The sequence below is a fragment of the Lepisma saccharinum genome, chromosome 22 (assembly GCF_977018435.1).
Source record: "Lepisma saccharinum chromosome 22, izLepSacc3.1, whole genome shotgun sequence".
In the NCBI taxonomy this organism is placed as follows: Eukaryota; Metazoa; Arthropoda; class Insecta; order Zygentoma; family Lepismatidae; genus Lepisma; species Lepisma saccharinum.
This window is the reverse complement of record NC_139250.1, coordinates 50,326,546-50,345,737: the sequence shown is the minus strand read 5'-3', so window position 1 is coordinate 50,345,737 and position 19,192 is coordinate 50,326,546. Positions and strand designations below refer to the sequence as shown.

The 19,192-nt window shown below is 37.7% G+C and overlaps 1 protein-coding gene across 1 annotated transcript in view; it reads left to right on the top strand.

Moving 5' to 3' along the window:
• Positions 1–18,908, top strand: part of LOC146004868 (trypsin-like) — a 53,354-nt gene extending 34,446 nt beyond the window's left edge. Inside the window, exons 5-6 of the mRNA XM_083143895.1 lie at positions 10,439–10,632; positions 18,690–18,908. Coding sequence (XP_083000021.1) covers positions 10,439–10,632; positions 18,690–18,908 — 413 coding nt within the window. The remainder of the gene's footprint in view (positions 1–10,438; positions 10,633–18,689) is intronic.
• Positions 18,909–19,192: the final 284 nt, after the last annotated feature.

Sequence of the window (19,192 nt, the reverse complement as noted above, 5' to 3'; positions counted from 1 at the left end):
AGGAACATTTTATTGAAGGAAATTGGTAGAAAGTTGGGGTCACAGATAAAACAAGCAGCCTAATTTCTTAGTCGTCTAATTTTCTCAAACTTTTTCAAGCGTTATATTGAACCAATTATATTGCTTAAAACATTGTATTTAATTTAATGGGGGGAAATTACCAATATTTTAAACTAATCAACAACGTATGTTTACATCACAACTCCCCCCAAAATAGATGCATAAAATGAACTTAAGGCCTAAGTCGTCCGAGCACAATTTAATTACATTTAGCAAAATTTAAGAGTTTAATCAGCACACTTTTGCTTATTAGGAGGTTGGCAATGCTGGACACTCGGTACAAACTGGGCTTCACATCTATTTCTTGTCTAGCGCGGGGTGTCCAACGAGGGGGGAAAGGGAATGTGAGGGTAGAAAGGGAAAGACAACTTATTCCGAGGGCGAAAAATATGTTTCTATCACAGTTTTTTGCGTTTTCGTTAGTTCCTCGATTTACTCCTGTTGCGTTGTGGTTGTTGTTTTATTGTTTATTTGACTTCGCTTTTTGTGCCACTTTTGGTTAATTTGCGAAGTTGGGGATGAGTGATGATATAATGAAATTGATGAATGGACATACACAAACATCCATGCCCAGATCGGGATTCCAACCCAGGACCATGGCGTCGTAGCGCGACGTGCTAACCACTCCGCCACGGGGCTTTCATTGTTGTGAGGGTTAAGTGAGCAAGGGGAATAATGACTTGTATTACTCTGGAATGCTACAAAAACAAGCATAAAACCAATTACCGAGCATAGGAAGAAAGATGGGGCATCGGAACAATGAGGACTGCAACTCGAATATAATCTAAACCACCAAAAAATCAAGAAATCAACAAAACGAAATTATTAAGGTAAATTTCGATACAAAATAAGTACAATTCGATGACATCATAAAAACGTCGAAATATGATTGTCTGGGTTTTATCGTTTCACTGGAACCCGGTATTTTGGTATGCGATATCTTGTATGAGGAACTTGGTAGAAAACGAAATTTTTGTGGTACATTTCGGTACAAAAGGAGTACTATTCGACGGCAGTATCAGAACCTTATTTTTCGAATTTCGAAAATACCAATTCAGTTGAACCCGGTATTTTGGTATACGATATCTGGTACAAGGATTTTGGTACAAAACGAAATTTTTGTGGTACATTTCGGTACAAAACGAGTACTATTCGGTGGCAGTATCAGAACCTCAATTTTAGAATTTCGAAAATACCATTTCACTGGAACCCGTTATTTGGTATACGATATCTCGTATAAGGAACTTGGTACAAAACGAAATTTTTGTGGTACATTTCGGTACAAAACGAGTACTATTCGGTGGCAGTATCAGAACCTCAATTTTCGAAATTCGAAAATACCATTTCACTGGAACCAGGTATTTTGGTATACGATATCTGGTACAAGGATTTTGTTACAAAACGAAATTTTTGTGGTACATTTCGGTACAAAACGAGTACAATTCGATGACATCATAAAAACTTCGAAATTCGATGGTCCGGGTTTTATCGTTTCACTAGAACCCGGTATTTTGGTTTACCATATCTGGTATAAGGAACTTGGTACAAAACGAAATTTTTGTGGTAAATTTCGGTACAAAACGAGTACTATTCGGTGGCAGTATCAGAACCTCAATTTTCGAATTTCGAAAATACCATTTCACTAGAACCCGGTATTTTGGTATACGATATCTGGTATAAGGATTTTGGTACAAAACGAAATTTTTGTACTACATTTCGGTACGAAACGAGTACAATTCGATGACATCATAAAAACGTCGAAATTCGATGGTCGGGGTTTTATCGTTTCAATAAACCCAGTATTTTGGTATACGATATCTGGTATAAGGAACTTGGTACAAAACGAAATTTTTGTGGTACATTTCAATACAGAACGAGTACTATTCGGTGGCAGTATCAGAACCTCAATTTTCGTATTTCGAAAATACTATTTCACTGGAACCCGGTATTTTGGTATACGATATCTGGAATAAGGAACTTGGTAAAAAACGAAATTTTTGTGGTACATATCGGTACATAACGAGTACTATTCGGTGGCAGTATCAGAACCTCAATTTTAGAATTTCGAAAATACCATTTCACTGGAACCCGGTATTTGGTATACGATATCTGGTATAAGGAACTTGGTACAAAACGAAATTTTTATGGTACATTTCGGTACAAAACGAGTACTATTCGGTGGCAGTATCAGAACCTCAATTTTCGAATTTCGAAAATACCATTTTACTGGAACCCGGTATTTTGGTATACGATATCTGGTATAAGGATTTTGGTACAAAACGAAATTTTTGTACTACGTTTCGGTACAAAACGAGTACAATTCGATGACATCATAAAAACGTCGAAATTCGATGGTCGGGGTTTTATCGTTTCACTAAACCCAGTATTTTGATATACGATATCTGGTATAAGGAACTAGGTACAATATGAAATTTTTGTGGTACATTTCGGTACAGAACGAGTACTATTCGGTGGCAGTATCAGAACCTCAATTTTCGTATTTCGAAAATACCATTTCACTGGATCTCTCTATTTTGGTATACGGTATCTGGTACAAGGAACTTGGTACAAAACAAAATTTTTGTGGTACATTTCGGTACAAAACGAGTACTATTCGATGGCAGTATCAGAACCTCAATTTTCGAATTTCGAAAATACCATTTCACTGGAACCCGGTATTTTGGTATACGATATCTGGTATAAGGAACTTGGTACAAAACGAAATTTTTGTGGTACATTTCGGTACAAAACGAGTACAATTCGATGACATCATAAAAACGTCGAAATTCGATTGTCGGGGTTTTATCGTTTCACTGGAACCCGGTATTTTGGTATACGATATCTGGTATAAGGAACTTGGTACAAAACGAAATTTTTGTGGTACATTTCGGTACAAAACGAGTACTATTCGGTGGCAGTATCATAACCCCGATTATCGAATTTCGAAAATACCATTTCACTTGAAGCCGGTATTTTGGTATACGATATCTGGTACAAGGATTTTCGTACAAAACGAAATTTTTGTGGTACATTTCGGTACAAAACGAGTACAATTCGATGACATCATAAAAACTTCGAAATTCGATTGTCGGGGTTTTATCGTTTCACTGGAACCCGGTATTTTGGGGTGGGGCCTCCCCGATGGCGCAGTGGTAGCGTCGTCGCCTTGTAATCAAGGGGTCCTGGGTTCGATACCCGGTGGAGGCACAAGTGGTTCGGATCCCACTTTAAACTGTAGGTCCAGTCCCAATTAGCCTTACTGTGCATAAAGTGGACTTAAAACAACAAATCAAATCAAAACCCGGTATTTTGGTATACGATATCTGGTATAAGGATTTTGGTACAAAACGAAATTTTTGTGGTACATTTCGGTACAAAACGAATGCAATTCGATGGCAATATCAGAAACTCGATTTTCGAATTTCGAAAATACCATTTCAGTGGAACCCGGTATTTTGGTATACGATATCTGGTATAAGGAAATTGGTACAAATCGAAATTTTTGTGGTACATTTTGGTACAAAACGAGTACTATTCGTTGGCAGTATCAGAACCTCACTTTTCGTATTTCGAAAATACCATTTCACTGGATCCCTCTACTTTGGTATACGGTATCTGGTACAAGGAACTTGGTACAAAACAAAATTTTTGTGGTACATTTCGATACAAAACGAGTACTATTCGATGGCAGTATCAGAACCTCAATTTTCGAATTTCGAAAATACCATTTCACTGGAACCCGGTATTTTGGTATACGATATCTGGTATAAGGAACTTGGTACAAAACGAAATTTTTGTGCTACATTTCGGTACAAAACGAGTACAATTCGATGACATCATAAAAACTTCGAAATTCGATGGTCCGGGTTTTATCGTTTCACTAGAACCCGGTATTTTGGTTTACCATATCTGGTATAAGGAACTTGGTACAAAACGAAATTTTTGTGGTAAATTTCGGTACAAAACGAGTACTAATCGGTGGCAGTATCAGAACCTCAATTGTCGAATTTCGAAAATACCATTTCACTGGAACCCGGTATTTTGGTATACGATATCTGGTATAAGGATTTTGGTACAAAACGAAATTTTTGTACTACATTTCGGTACAAAACGAGTACAATTCGATGACATCATAAAAACGTCGAAATTCGATGGTCGGGGTTTTATCGTTTCAATAAACCCAGTATTTTGGTATACGATATCTGGAATAAGGAACTTGGTACAAAACGAAATTTTTGTGGTACATTTCAATACAGAACGAGTACTATTCGGTGGCAGTATCAGAACCTCAATTTTCGTATTTCGAAAATACCATTTCACTGGAACCCGGTATTTGGTATACGATATCTGGTATAAGGATTTTGGTACAAAACGAAATTTTTGTACTACATTTCGGTACAAAACGAGTACAATTCGATGACATCATAAAAACGTCGAAATTCGATGGTCGGGGTTTTATCGTTTCACTAAACCCAGTATTTTGGTATACGATATCTGGTATAAGGAACTTGGTACAAAATGAAATTTTTGTGGTACATTTCGGTACAGAACGAGTACTATTCGGTGGCAGTATCAGAACCTCAATTTTCGTATTTCGAAAATACCATTTCACTGGATCTCTCTATTTTGGTATACGGTATCAGGTACAAGGAACTTGGTACAAAACAAAATTTTTGTGGTACATTTCGGTACAAAACGAGTACTATTCGATGGCAGTATCGGAACCTCAATTTTCGAATTTCGAAAATACCATTTCACTGGAACCCGGTATTTTGGTATACGATATCTGGTATAAGGAACTTGGTACAAAACGAAATTTTTGTGGTACATTTCGGTACAAAACGAGTACAATTCGATGACATCATAAAAACGTCGAAATTCGATTGTCGGGATTTTATCGTTTCACTGGAACCCGGTATTTTGGTATACGATATCTGGTATAAGGAACTTGGTACAAAACGAAATTTTTGTGGTACATTTCGGTACAAAACGAGTACTATTCGGTGGCAGTATCAGAACCCCAATTTTCGAATTTCGAAAATATCATTTCACTTGAACCCGGTATTTTGGTATACGGTATCTGGTACAAGGAACTTGGTACAAAACGAAATTTTTGTGGTACATTTCGGTACAAAACGAGTACAATTCGATTGCATCATAAAAACTTCGAAATTCGATTGTCGGGGTTTTATCGTTTCACTGGAACCCGGTATTTTGGTATACGATATCTGGTATAAGGATTTTGGTACAAAACGAAATTTTTGTGCTACATTTCGTTACAAAACGAGTACTATTCGGTGGCAGTATCAGAACCCCGATTTTCGAATTTCGAAAATACCATTTCACTGGAACCCGGTATTTTGGTATACGATATCTGGTACAAGGATTTTGGTACAAAACGAAATTTTTGTGGTACATTTCGGTACAAAACGAGTACAATTCGATGACATCATAAAAACGTCGAAATTGAATTGTCGGGGTTTTATCGTTTCACTGGAACCCGGTATTTTGGTATACGATATCTGGTATAAGGATTTTGGTACAAAACGAAATTTTTGTAGTACATTTCGGTACAAAACGAATGCAATTCGATGGCAATATCAGAAACTCGATTTTCGAATTTCGAAAATACCATTTCAGTGGAACCCGGTATTTTGGTATACGATATCTGGTATAAGGAACTTGGTACAAAACGAAATTTTTGTGGTACATTTCGGTACAAAACGAGTACTATTCGTTGGCAGTATCAGAACCTCACTTTTCGTATTTCGAAAATACCATTTCACTGGATCCCTCTATTTTGGTATACGGTATCTGGTACAAGGAACTTGGTACAAAACAAAATTTTTGTGGTACATTTCGGTACAAAACGAGTACTATTCGATGGCAGTATCAGAACCTCAATTTTCGAATTTCGAAAATACCATTTCACTGGAACCCGGTATTTTGGTATACGATATCTGGTATAAGGAACTTGGTACAAAACGAAATTTTTGTGCTACATTTCGGTACAAAACGAGTACAATTCGATGACATCATAAAAACGTCGAAATTCGATTGTCGGGGTTTTATCGTTTCACTGGAACCCTGTATGTTACGCCCTCCCTTGCCCGGGAAAACAAATGCTACCACTACATAGATAGAGGCGGCAAAATCTCCCTCGGACAAGCGAAATAGCGTTACGGTCCAGGTTAAGTTCGTGTGTAGGAACCGGTGACCAACAGTGCATAGTAATAAGCCATATCGAATAAAAACAAAGACATATGTACTTCCAAATTACCACCTCTTTACCTGTAGCCGGGAAGCGGCTAGCTGCATACCTGAAAATCACGGGTAGCGACATGCATACGAAAATGATATAGCCCAAAATTAACATGAAAATAAAAAGTATATTCTATTCATAACCAACAAAAATGGAACTATTACAGGTCCCCACACTTGCACTCTCACATTCTCTCTCAGATTCAATCCTCATAGGGTCATCGACACAAGAAATTATACATGACATGTACAGGTTTTATGACGACTAGCCCTAATTATTGCATTCTCAATTAATTTTATCTTACTTTTTGTCTAATCAGGTCATTTGTGATTTTGCTCCAGTGCTACTTAAATCCTAGCCAGCCCTTACTTAAGTTCACCTTTTCTTTTTAAAAAAGAAACTAGTCGGCGCGGTGACCATACATTACTTGACCAGTATAAACAAAGGCGTCTCAACGGCAATTACATTCACGTGGGCGGACGTTTTCCTTTTACAAGACCTCACGTGGTTCCAAACATAACAAATAACCTCCGTTGAGTGACGCAAACATATACTCTCTAGCAGGCGGGACTTAAACACTTCGCCGCGACGAGCAATTCACATTACCAGGCAAATACTTTAACAAATAATCACATATGCGACCGGACATAGCTAGCAGCGACACAGCGCTGACACATAAAAATGAACAAACCTCAAGTAGAATATGCAATTAAGCGGGCGGCGCTTTACTCTAATAGTACGCACTTTAAACAAATACAAAGGAGCACAAACAACAATGAATTTAAGATCATAAAAAAATATCACAAGGAATACGAAAAATTGACCTGAGACGAATAGATTACAAATGACAAGCGCGACGGGAGTTTGGTATGAAGTTCGAGTTGAGTGGGCGTTTTCAAAATGTCGACGAATTTTAAGGGCGTTCTCTAAATCAATCGGGCCGTCACGTGTTAAGGTTCACACAGATGAATACTTTACCATCTCTCAGCTTCCGGGGTGCATCCTGGCTTCTTTACGGGCGATTGAAAACACATAGTATCCACGCGAAAGGTTTCCTGGGTCGTGACGATGAAGATGCAAAAAGGGTTCAAACACCTAGTTCCCCGGCTCCTCTTCCTCTCGGGATCGGTGGATCTCCGTGGTATGGCGTCGCATCTGAGCGGTCGTTGTAGGCGTCGTCGGCGTCGTCGGGGCGTCAACATCTCTCTCTACTTCTCTCTGTCGCGGCTGGTAGGCGTCGTCGGCGTCGTCGGGGCGTCAACATCTCTCTCTACGTCTCTCTGTCGCGGCTGGTAAGCGTCGTCGGGGCGTCAACGTGGCGGATGGTAGGCATCGTCGGCGCATCAATAGGGCGGCGTTCGACGTTCTCTCTCTCTCCATGGCGGCGGATAGGCATCATCGGCGTAGTTTCTTCTGACGTCGGGCGAATCGACGTAACGCCCTCATCTCCTTTCTTCCTCTAGCCCGCCATAGTTTCCGGTGTTCCTTGTTTCTCAAAAATTATAAATGGCGTAAGGTAATCACGGAAACATGGTTTCGCTTCAACTTCCCCCAGCGGTTGAGGTAGGCGCACTCGTGTAGACTTACTGCCTATCACACACACTGGTGTTCGCACTACACAACAAAGTCCACTGTACACGAAAGGTAGCGCGAAGGTGCTCTCGTTCCAAGAATCGCGGCAAAACTGTATATGGAGAGTTAGCACGGAGCTTCTCTCGCTACAAGGATCGCGGTAAGACTGTGTAACGAAAAACCATGTCCTTCGTTTTATTTGGATTTTGAAAAAGGACGCTAGGCGATCGTTGAAGCGACGCTTCCGAAGAGGTCAGTCCACTTTGCTCTATTGTCTCCAAACTAGGACGTACCGTGTCCGAAGTTGACTTGCGCGGATTAAGCTTCCGCCTGGCTGTCGCCCATAGCTCAATTGCAATCGCTGTCCACAAACTGATCAATTAGAAACGATCTGATCTGGCGTCCGTAATTGTCGCTTGATCGTGACGAAACTCCACACATCTGTCCTTGCACATATGCCGCTGCGCTGGTATAAGTTTCACATGAATCGGACCGTTGGAAACCGAGATATTTAAATGTTTGTCATTACGGTCGAATTTCCTAAGCTTTAGACGCATAGCGTGACCCTTCAGGTGCTCACCTTTAACACAAGCGAATGTCTCGTTCCTCCCGTCGGCTTGGCAAAAATCAAATATGTAATCTTACAAATTAAAACACTTAACACTTTGAATCAACACGTCTTTTTACCGCTACATACATGAATAATAATGATAATAATAATGACGGTAAATCTGACTGTCACAACCCGGTATCTTTGTATACGATATCTGGTATAAGGAACTTGGTACAAAACGAAATTTTTGTGGTACATTTCGGTACAAAACAAGTACTATTCGGTGGCAGTATCAGAACCCCGATTTTCGAATTTCGAAAATACCATTTCACTGGAACCCGGTATTTTGGTATACGGTATCTGGTACAAGGAACTTGGTAAAAAACGAAATTTTTGTGGTACATTTCGGTACAAAACGAGTACAATTCGATGACATCATTAAAACGTCGAAATTCTATTGTCGGGGTTTTATCGTTTCACTGGAACCCGGTATTTTGGTATACGATATCTGGTATAAGGAACTTGGTACAAAACGAAATTTTTGTGGTACATTTCGGTACAAAACGAGTACTATTCGGTGGCAGTATCAGAACCCCGATTTTCGAATTTCGAAAATACCATTTCACTGGAACCCGGTATTTTGGTATACGATATCTGGTACAAGGATTTTGGTACAAAACGAAATTTTTGTGGTACATTTCGGTACAAAACGAGTACAATTCGATGACATCATAAAAATGTCGAAATTCGATTGTCGGGGTTTTATCGTTTCACTGGAACCCGGTATTTTGGTATACGATATCTGGTATAAGGAACTTGGTACAAAACGAAATTTTTGTGGTACATTTCGGTACAAAACGAGTACAATTCGTGTATGTATTTTATTTCGAGTTTCGTTATTGTCGGGTTCCAGTGAAATGATCCCTAAAACTACTGAAGCAAAGGGATTAAAGCAATTAAGTGCTAATGTAGTTTCTCTTTATTTTTACTTTAAGGTTACACAAAATACACCGCAAGGTTTTTCTGTCTAAGTCAATCATATTCTATCAGAACGGACCTTCCATGATGCAGTAGCCGGACAGAATATTTATGTCCGGCGTACATCAGATTATATACTTTCAAATATTGTGACTAATTTTAGTTCAAAGCCACAGATTAAAGCGATAATGGAGGCCAGCAAAGGAACCTCAAAGTAGGCTTCTCACAAAGTATTTTAAGTTTGTTAGAGAGAAAAAAATATTTACCACAATGAAATATTTAATCCATTGCCAAAAATTTCAGTTAAAATAATATTGTACATTTCCATCGATCGTAATTTTGATTAATGACGAACTTGCTAGAAGTACCATGTTAAGAAATTTAAATATGAAAGTGTTGCTAGCAAATGCATTAAAGTGCACGAAACAAGGGAGGAGGGGAAAGAAACCACAAAAATGAAGAAAAATGCAATAAAAACGGCAAAAATACTGAGAAATTACATAAAATCCAAAAAAGGCGGGAAAATGCAATAAATGCAAAATGAAATAATGTTTTCTGGTTCTAACTCAAAGCCTCTTTCAAGGCTCGGAAAAAATAAGATTTGTCATCAACTTCCGAAGACTAATTATAAATCATTAAAAAATAATTGTATTTTTTTAGATAATAGCCTTTAAAAATATAACATTCCGATAACAGGTCTTTCCTGAATGAAACATGTTACATGAATTATAGCTAGAATAAAATAACTGTGACAAAGGAACTGAAAACTTATTTTTAAATTAACACTAAATTAAGTGAAGAACTTTTCTTTCGAGGTTTCTGAATTACAGTTACTTTTAAGAAGTAACTTGCCGAATTATGATATGCAGTGTACAAACTATTCAGTTCTATAATAAGTTTCTGAATTCAAAGTATATGTGGGATTGATAATTATTGCCACTTAATTTAGAACTTATCTGAGAAACTTTGCATATAAGAATAATAATATACATACCTACTCTTTCTCCCAACAGGGTCACACTGCATTGTGTCTGGGTGGGGAAGCACCAGCCGAGGCAGCACTCCCATAATGCCCGAGCACTTGCAATACACCACTGTCCCAACAATGGACACAACCACCTGCCAGCAGCTATGGAGCAACGCTGTTGCAATTGGTCAGAACCAAGTGTGCACTGGACCAATCCAAGGAGGGCGATCTGCGTGTGTGGTAAGCATGCAGTTCACACTTCCTGGATTGTTTGGTTACCAATAAGAAACACTCAGTGGCATGGCAACTCATTTTATGAACGGCATTGTATGTTCTCATACAACTTGTAGTTAATCCTCCATTTTGTTATCTGACGTTTGGGTTAGGATAATGGAACGGGCAATGACTTCCCACAAATACAACGAACAGCATTAGATGCAATAGAAGCATTTCTTATTAGTAGTATAAAATACAATATTATAAACTCAACTTATAAGTGTAGAAAAGAAGAGGTTATTTGATTGAACAATCCGATTTCCCTACACTTAAAACAATGCCAAGAGGGGCTTATACCCCAATTCTTCAAGTGTGATATGCTCTTAATTTTAAGAATTTTGAATCCTAGTGTAGAAAAGAAGAAGCCTCAACAGACAGATTTGCCTACACTTAAAACTATGCCAAGTTCCCATATGTTCTTATTGTTTACAGTGTGTTTTTCTGTCAAAATCCCAGGAATCTTGAAATTTAGTGTAGACCCCCCTCAGATTGATTCTGCCATGTATATATTGATATAAAGCTCATAGCTCCTGGGTTCTGAGACCCAGTAGAGTGTGGTGCATAGCTCCATGGTTTTTATTGCCTTGTAATCAAGAGGCTTCTGGGTTTGAGTCCTGATAAAATGTGAAGCCTCCCCTGATTGCAAAGTGTTAATATTGTTGCCTTGTAAACAAGAGGCTCGGGTTTGAGTTCTGATAAAATGTGTAAGATTGAAATACATGTGGCAAAATAATATCTCCTAGTGTAGAAAAGAAGAAGCCTCAACAGACAGATTTGCCTACACTTAAAACTATGCCAAGTTCCCATATGTTCTTATTGTTTACAGTGTGTTTTTCTGTCAAAATCCCAGGAATCTTGAATTCTAGTGTAGAAATGATGAGCCCCCCCTCAGATTGATTCTGCCATGTGTACAAAGGCTGAATCTCTCAGTTTGTTGTCTATAAGCTTGTCAAAAATATGCCCCCTTGATATTGTTTTGGCTACACTTGAAATTAAGCGAAAAATGCTCATAAGAGCTTTTGCTCTACAAACTTCCCGATCAATACAATAGGACAAGGGCAGGCTGTTTCATGTTTTTCCTAATCTTTGATCAGTCCCATGTCCCGGCAAGCAATTAATTATGCACGCCTGGGAGATTATATCTGCTGGCATGCAAGAGATATAATCTACACTGTGCCCTTTCAGGGAAAATTGCATGTCATCCATCATGTCATTAACTCCAAGGGAAATTCTTAGTAAAGAGAATATTGGCCTCTTGTATGCTGTCATGCAAGCCTGAATTGAATTCAGGTTTTGTTTTGTTGTCACAATTTTTGTAATCTTCAAATTCAAGCTCTTTGTCTACAGTCACTCTGCCAATGCCCTTGGCCTTTTTGGCAACAACACCACTACATGTTTCAAAACTGTACATCTTGGCCCTTAACCCAGCAAATGCCACAATAACATCACCAAGTGTCTCATCTTTTAACTTGCCAGGCACCTTTTTCTTGTGGTGTTGAATCTCTGTATGTTCACTGGTATCAAAATATTTAAACAATTCAGGCTGTGCTATATCTTGATAGACATCTTCTGTTTGAATATCAAGAACAAAACTATCTGTGTCCATGTACATAAGTTTTACACGATCCTTATAAAAAGGCTTCAACACATAATAATACAATTTTAACATGTGTAATTTGGCCAATTCCAATATCACAGCCCCTACATAAATAGGCTTATCAAACTTAATCTTTGTTTTTTCATGTTGAAAAGTGCCATATTCTCATCATAAATTCTTCTGTAATTGAAGTTGGGCTTTGCAATCAATTTTTTGCTCCGGCTGGGGTCAGTAATTATTTTAACATCAATATGTTTTCTGACATTTTCAATTGTTTTGCTATACACTGAATTGACCATCAATTTAAACAAGGTCTTATCAAATTGGCTCATTGCAGATGTTCGAAGCTCTATGTTTGTATCAATTTATGGTTTCAACCATCTTGAGTGCCTGAACCTCAAAACTTTTCCAACTTTGGTCACTTGAACACCATGATTCATCAGGAACTGGAGGTTTTTGTAATATATGACATAACCCTGTTTTGGCTCTAGAGTCATCATCAATTTCTTTTGTTTAGAGCCAGGTGAACACTTAACCTCAGGAATTGGGGGCAGATCAGAAAATGTGTTGTTTAAATTATCTGGAATTGTCAGATCAACCTCTAAGAACAGGCCATAGTTACTGTCATCAATATCCTTAAGATCTTCAATATTGAAATCTTCAACCACTCAAGCCCTGCATATGGCAGTTTTTTCATCATGGCATAACCATACAGGCTGTTGGCATCTACATACAGTATATAATTTGATGGCAGTGCTGGGTCATAATCAGGAATATATTTGTTATTTGCTCTGGCATATCTCTGAGAACATTGCACCATGCCTCCTCTTATACATTGTTCCATAAACAGATACATATCTTGATCCTGGATCAGATCCAATTGCATTTTAATGTTTAAAAACATTGCAGACCATGCTAGGCCCGGAGCACTGTAAAAATACATTGGATCCAGCTTATAATTTTCCATGGAAGATTTTCTGAATGCCTGCAGTATATCAGCTAAGAGGGTCACATCAAGTTTTAAATATGCATTGTGATAATCACCAAATGTCTGGCATTTTAAATTGTTCCACATCAATTGGGCATGGTGATAATCTTCATCAGTGATTCCAGATCCTCTGATTTTGCAGTAAAACTCTTGTTGTGGTGGCAGGGAACACTCATCAAATTTAGAAAAATCTGTAACATAATCATATGGGTATACACCCTTCCGCCTAATTAATTTCAGGTCCTGATTTGGAAACAAAGCACATGTGATTTTGAATTGATCATCAGATAATTGAGTGGCCAGTGTAGCCAGGCTAGCAGACAGAATTCTGTATGAATCAAGAAATCTTAAGTGAATAGGAACACCATTAACTTTAATTATTTTGCTAATGGCAATATATTTCTCATTATTTTCAGCTAAAATATTTAAATTCTGCTTGTCAAACCCCTCGTACCTGATCAAATGATGAAAATCATAATTGGATGCACCATGGCAAAATATGGGGACAAATTTTGGTCTCTGGATCTTAATATTACAGCTATTACACAGGGCCATTAAGAATTTACCATCTGTATGGGAATGGTGTTTCACCTTGATATTTGCATCTGAAAATTCAGAATCACATACCGGGCATTTTTCTGCATTGTTGAAATCTTCAATCTGATCCTCTGTTAAAGGCATCATAGGTTTTGATTTTAATAAGACATTAGATGCTATGTTATGGCACTCATTTTCTATTCTATGTGCAAATTCTTTGATGGCATCTGCTCCCATGTATAAATATTCTTTACTAACAACCCCATCCTGTACAACCACATAATAAAAACTAGAAGGTTCATGTAACTGGTATGATGTAATTGAAGGTTCATCAGGATCTGGGCTACAGAATGCAAGGGGTTTGGGATTTGATTCAAAATCACAGACTATATATGCTGGGTGTTCCAACAAGGCTTCAAATTTTTTGAATTTGGCATTTTCACTTGGATTAGGCATCATCATATGAACAGGTTTATGGTTGCCACAGTATTTCAGATGCTCAATTAACTTGTTTTTAGCAATTTCTGCATTCACTTCCCGAACCCCATTTATTATTTTTTGACCATCAAATACAGTCAAACATCTTCTGCACAACTTGAATATGGTATTGGATTTGTCTAGTTGTGTTCTCACTAAAGCTTCAAGACTGTGTATCAGAGTGTAATGATATGTGCCATCTCCTTCAATTAAGAGCAGATCAATCGGAACAGCAGAATCATCATCAAATGTACTGATTCTTAGAGGTGCTATTAAGCAATTGCCACGGCCAGTAGAACAAGTAAATACATTAATAGATAATTGTTTACCTTTAATATCCCTAGCCTTTTTTTCAAATTTATCAATATTCTGAACAGACATTGGATATTCTAAACCCTCCATTGCTTCATCAAAATTGTGTTCATATTGTTTATAATAAGTTATTCTCTCAGGATTCCTTGAAACTGGAAACAAAGCTGCTAAAATACACCACAAAAGGCATTTCTGGTCGGTATTTTCTATATTAACCACGGCTCTTTTGTTTTTAATATTGGCAGGTAATAGCAGATATGTAGAACCTTGTAATGGGCTGAATTCAGAAATATTAATATATAACTTGTGTGGAGAACCGCATAGGCTCCATCCAGACTCTTTTGCTGCAAATTCAGAGTGTTTAATATTTAATTGATCTATCAAACTGCTTATTATTTTGTCTAAATTTGCATTTGAATATACAGGTACAGTTTCTGTTATGTGGGGCTGTGTAAATTTTGTGCCATTTGGTTTCTTATATTGTGTAAACAATTTGAGGGACAGCTTATAAGAGCCATTTTGTGTATTTAGAATTGCCTGCACATCAGGATTTACACTGTTCAAAAAATTCTTAATACCACATCTTGTCTCTGATACAAACCGATAATCCCTAAGTTGGCCATTAAAACTGCTATGGATAGGTAGTGCATAGCGTGGCTGCTTTGCTGCTCTAGCATTAACAGGTGCTTCATGCTTTCTTTTCAGACCAGATGTAGATGGTTGAGAGGGCAATATTGATGACTGTACATAAGAATTACACTTGTGCCATTTGTAATATGCCTTGCTTAATATTTTATGGCATCTTGGACACATTTTTGTGGCCTTTCTGCTTTTCTTAGAGTCACAAATATGCCGGTGCCTAGACCAATTAGAACTAGATATATTTTTATTACACTGATTGCAATATTTTTGATTTGGCATTTTTGTTGTTTGTTTATATAAAATTTATTGGTCCAAAAAAAACAGAACTATGGACAATATGCCAAAACAATTATAACAGCAGCTAGTGGCTGAGCTGGTGCTTTTATACCCAAACAACAGCAATAACTAGGCTCTGGTGATCCCCAATATAAAATAGTTTTGATCTTTTATGCTGTTGTACAACACACTTTACCAGGTTTCAGATCTGGGAGCTAACAGTTGTATATCAACTAGCAGTAATTATTCTCAAAATCTCACGTGTGGAGATATTATTTTGCCACATGTATTTCAATCTTACACATTTTATCAGAACTCAAACCCGAGCCTCTTGTTTACAAGGCAACAATATTAACACTTTGCAATCAGGGGAGGCTTCACATTTTATCAGGACTCAAACCCAGAAGCCTCTTGATTACAAGGCAATAAAAACCATGGAGCTATGCACCACACTCTACTGGGTCTCAGAACCCAGGAGCTATGAGCTTTATATCAATATATACATGGCAGAATCAATCTGAGGGGGGTCTACACTAAATTTCAAGATTCCTGGGATTTTGACAGAAAAACACACTGTAAACAATAAGAACATATGGGAACTTGGCATAGTTTTAAGTGTAGGCAAATCTGTCTGTTGAGGCTTCTTCTTTTCTACACTAGGATTCAAAATTCTTAAAATTAAGAGCATATCACACTTGAAGAATTGGGGTATAAGCCCCTCTTGGCATTGTTTTAAGTGTAGGGAAATCGGATTGTTCAATCAAATAACCTCTTCTTTTCTACACTTATAAGTTGAGTTTATAATATTGTATTTTATACTACTCTTATTTATTCAAAATTGGAAACCTTCCGTGGGAGTGATACTTTCTAGGTTCCTTATGCAACCAATAAAAGCAAAGCGGAAATGGCTTTATGTTTTCAATTTCACGTTTTCAAACAATTTTGAATGTTTTGATATGTGTAACACAGGTATATTCAAACTTTTTGCTGTCGCGGATCCCCACAGCTGCCAAATCTGCACGCGCTCCCTTCAATAATATTAGATAAATATACATGACTATGAAAGACCAACACAAAATCTGTTCTGTTCATGTGATTCACTGTTCGTAGACATGCAAGTAATGTAAAAAAAATGTGTGATCAATACAGGTAATGTATATTTTTTTTATATTTGTACGCTGGTGTCAGTTTACTTAACGAAATGATATTCACGAGAAAAAAGGATAAATACAGACAGTAAGAAACCAGGATACCAGGCATATTGAAATGTTCAGCCAAGTCAGTGAGATGTATGAGCTTGCTTGGCATCACACTTTCAAGGCCTCCTTATGTAACTCTTGATACTCATTCCTCATGGATCCTAGATTTTGGCGTTGTTGCAGAAACTAGTCTTCACTATGTTGTGTGAAGGAAGATCAATAAGCTGTTCCTCGTCTTTTGTGGTAAAATTTGGTGGAGGGTCTGCGTTGATCCTTCAGACTTTATTTTGAAGTCTTGGTCAGGAATCTCACAACCATTCTAACACGTTTGTCCTACTGCATTGGGTGTCTGAGTAGAAATATCGAGTCCGTATAAGGGAATTTGTTTCTCGTCTAATACTTGTTTATATCAATTGTTGCATGTAATTTAAGTTAATGTACGTAAAAGTTATATCAAATGACAATAATATTCCATTTAAGTTTAAAATAGTATCGATAGATGTCACCTCATGTTTAACATGTCTGACTAGTAAGATCTAATACTTTACATAGACCGAAGGCAGCCATATTACACGAGTAAATATGATCAAAAATGCCCAAAAACATTTCATGTGCATTTATTTTTCGTAGAAATTACTCAGATACTGCTACTTGTAGCAGAAAAGCATCATTCTCAAAAGTATTTTTCTAGCTCTAAAATAAAAGATACACAATTACATTTACATTTTGTAATAGGTAAATTAATTCGGTATTCTGTTTTGACATAATCGTATTTCGGGTAATAAAATATAATTCTGGTAAAACAAACTTTTGCATCCCACATGGTATGAATGAAACCAAAACACTTTCTGGAAACTTCTACTTAATAAATTCATAATAATTTCGTTGTACGGGGTCATAGAGATTGATTGCCGGGATTTTAAACTGTTATTATAAAATAAGTATAATGGATATACACGTGTGGTGTCTTAAAATGTTCAGAAAAGTTTAATGTTTCGTGACCTTGTGTGACCGTGGGGCTTAAAACGGCGCATGTACGGGAGGAGCAACTTAAAGAGAGGGCCGCTGCAGCAATTGCAACTGTAACTCTGGACACGATTCAGAAGACATGACAGGAGATTGAATACCGTATAGACATCACCAGAGCTACAAATTGTGCCCATGTCGAAGTGTACTAAGGTAAGTTTAAAACTTTAAATTTTCTGAAAATTTTAAGACGCCACACGTGTATATCTATTAAACACTACTTTTATAATAACAGTTTAAAATCCCGGCAATCATTCTCGATGACACTGTATTATTCAGTGCTTTGTATTCGGATGACTTTCAATTATTTTTTTATTCTGTGTAAATCATTATTACACGTTCTATTGGTGCAAGATTTTATCCTCTTTACTTTTGGAGCCCTAAATGTCCTTTAGTTAAATGCATTTGTTCTTTGTACTGTAAGAACACGATGTTCTCAGTTTCCTCAATGCAATTTAAAAAAGCAAGTATATACATATTAATATTACATTTACTTTCTTCATGCATCCCATAAAGCTGTTTCATTTAAATTTTCTCTGACTGCGGTAGCTCGGTCGTATGTCGGGCTCCGTGGCGGAGTGGTCAGCGCAGAGCGCTACGAAGCCAGGTGTCCCGGGTTCGAAAGACTATAGTAAAAAATAGATATGTATGAAAGTTGAGAAAAAGATGAATGACGGGAGATACTACCGCTTAGGTGTATTCCATTTTTGAACAAAAGAAAGAGTCGTTATGGCGTCTGACTACCATGTGAGAGATCCGGGTTCGATCTCTGTCGGGGAGAACCGGGATTTTTTCCCACCTGTTCAAGCAGCTCTGTGCCCACCCAGTGTCAACTCTGAGGGATAAAATCGAGCATGATGTTGATCACATCACCCCAACAGAGATAAAAAAGTGTGGAGCTCTAACTCCTATACGCCTTCATGGTGCAAAGTACAGGGTAGAACTTTAATTTAATTTACTGTTTCAGGGCGACTCAGGCGGTCCACTGGCCTGCAACGGTCGCCTGTCGGGAATCGTGTCCTTCGGGAACGTCCCCTGCGGCTCCCCCAACTCCCCCGCCGTCTTCACCAGGGTGGCCTCCTTCACGGGGTGGATCCAGAGGTACACAGGGAGGAGCCTCCCCTTGGATCGCTCCGAAGGGAACGACGTCATCACAACCGATTCGCCTTTGGAGGTCCACGCCTGATCCTGCTCCTTCACATAGACGGATGACTCAACGATCAGGATTATCCTGTTGGATCTGCATGTATATATTAAAGCTACCTAATAAATTATTTTCACAGCATCCCATTGTTTTCTTTACATTCTTATCATAATATTTTTTAATCCTTTTAAAATTTATTACTTCTTTGTGATTAGTGTTTCACGTTACACTTATTTTTGCTTGATTCTTATTTTTTAATGTTGTGGATTGGAATAAGAATGTGCGGATTTAATTATTTTATTGGGCTAGATGTAATATCATGTTTT